At 35.2% G+C, this 1012-nt stretch overlaps 1 protein-coding gene across 1 annotated transcript in view; it reads left to right on the top strand.

The window, feature by feature from the left end:
• Positions 1 to 1012, top strand: part of LOC110302392 (cytochrome b5 reductase 4) — a 33751-nt gene that overhangs the window by 15836 nt on the left and 16903 nt on the right. The window contains exon 8 of the mRNA XM_029481967.1: positions 685 to 700. Within this exon, the coding sequence (XP_029337827.1) occupies positions 685 to 700 (16 nt within the window). The remainder of the gene's footprint in view (positions 1 to 684; positions 701 to 1012) is intronic.

Genomic DNA, 1012 nt, shown 5'->3' on the forward strand with positions numbered 1-1012 from the left:
CCCTGTAATTTTCTGAGGCATTATATGAGCTCTTTTATCCCTGCTACAAGTTTCTTTTAGTCCTGAGTCACCATTTAAAAAAGAAAGCTTGAATTTTAAAAAAGGAAGAAGGGAAGAGAGCGAGTGAAGGTGGGGGGAAGGAAGGGGAGGGAAACCAAGCAGGAAAGCTTCAGCCATGTTCTTGCATGACACTGGAGCCGGATAAGGTGCACAGTAGATCCACTGCTTTGGAAATAGCCTCGTGTTTAGGTGTCCATTTTCTTTGACAAATGAGCAAAGGCAATTTCTGCTTCTGCCTTTCTTTTCCTTAAACCCTGATCTAAACTGTAATGGAGCTGAATTCTTATCTTACCAATGTATTCCTGACTTGCTGTCAGTCCACCTTGCACTAACAAGGCAACCACCATATGGTTCTTAGGTTTTTGTTATGTGTTAATTAAATTTATTGACATTTTAAGATTAGTATGTTTCNTAGGTAAAAGAATTTTAGTCTGAAAACAATCATGTAAGTTAAAAATCTATAGTACAGTGTGTTCTCATGCCAAATCTTCATGGGCATCAAAGATGGAGATGTAGTCAAACACAGGAATCAGAAGGAAAAGTATTCCCTTGTTTATCTTTAACTCAGTGCAGTTGTTAATAGTTTAAATTCTGTGGTACTTCTGACTGCATTTTATTCCTCAGAATGAAGATTATGAATGTATGCATGTATATGTATGTGAGCGTATATACATGGACACATGAACAATTTTATTTATGTAATCTCAAGTTTTATTNTTTTTTTCCTATAATAAAGATCTGTCAATAAACCCATAAAATTGGTATTAANCAAAAATATTTTTTAATCATGTCATATTTTTGACATGTCAACAGCAGTATGAGCCTTTAGATTAACCTATGCATGTGTGCACAAACACACATGCCTTAAATTCAGGTTGAACTATATGAAATTGCTGACATTTTCATATAGTTCATATAGTTTCATCAGGGCTTCTTAATGGCTGGCACACAT

The sequence above is a fragment of the Mus caroli genome, chromosome 9 (genome assembly GCF_900094665.2).
Source record: "Mus caroli chromosome 9, CAROLI_EIJ_v1.1, whole genome shotgun sequence".
NCBI classification, from domain to species: Eukaryota; Metazoa; Chordata; class Mammalia; order Rodentia; family Muridae; genus Mus; species Mus caroli.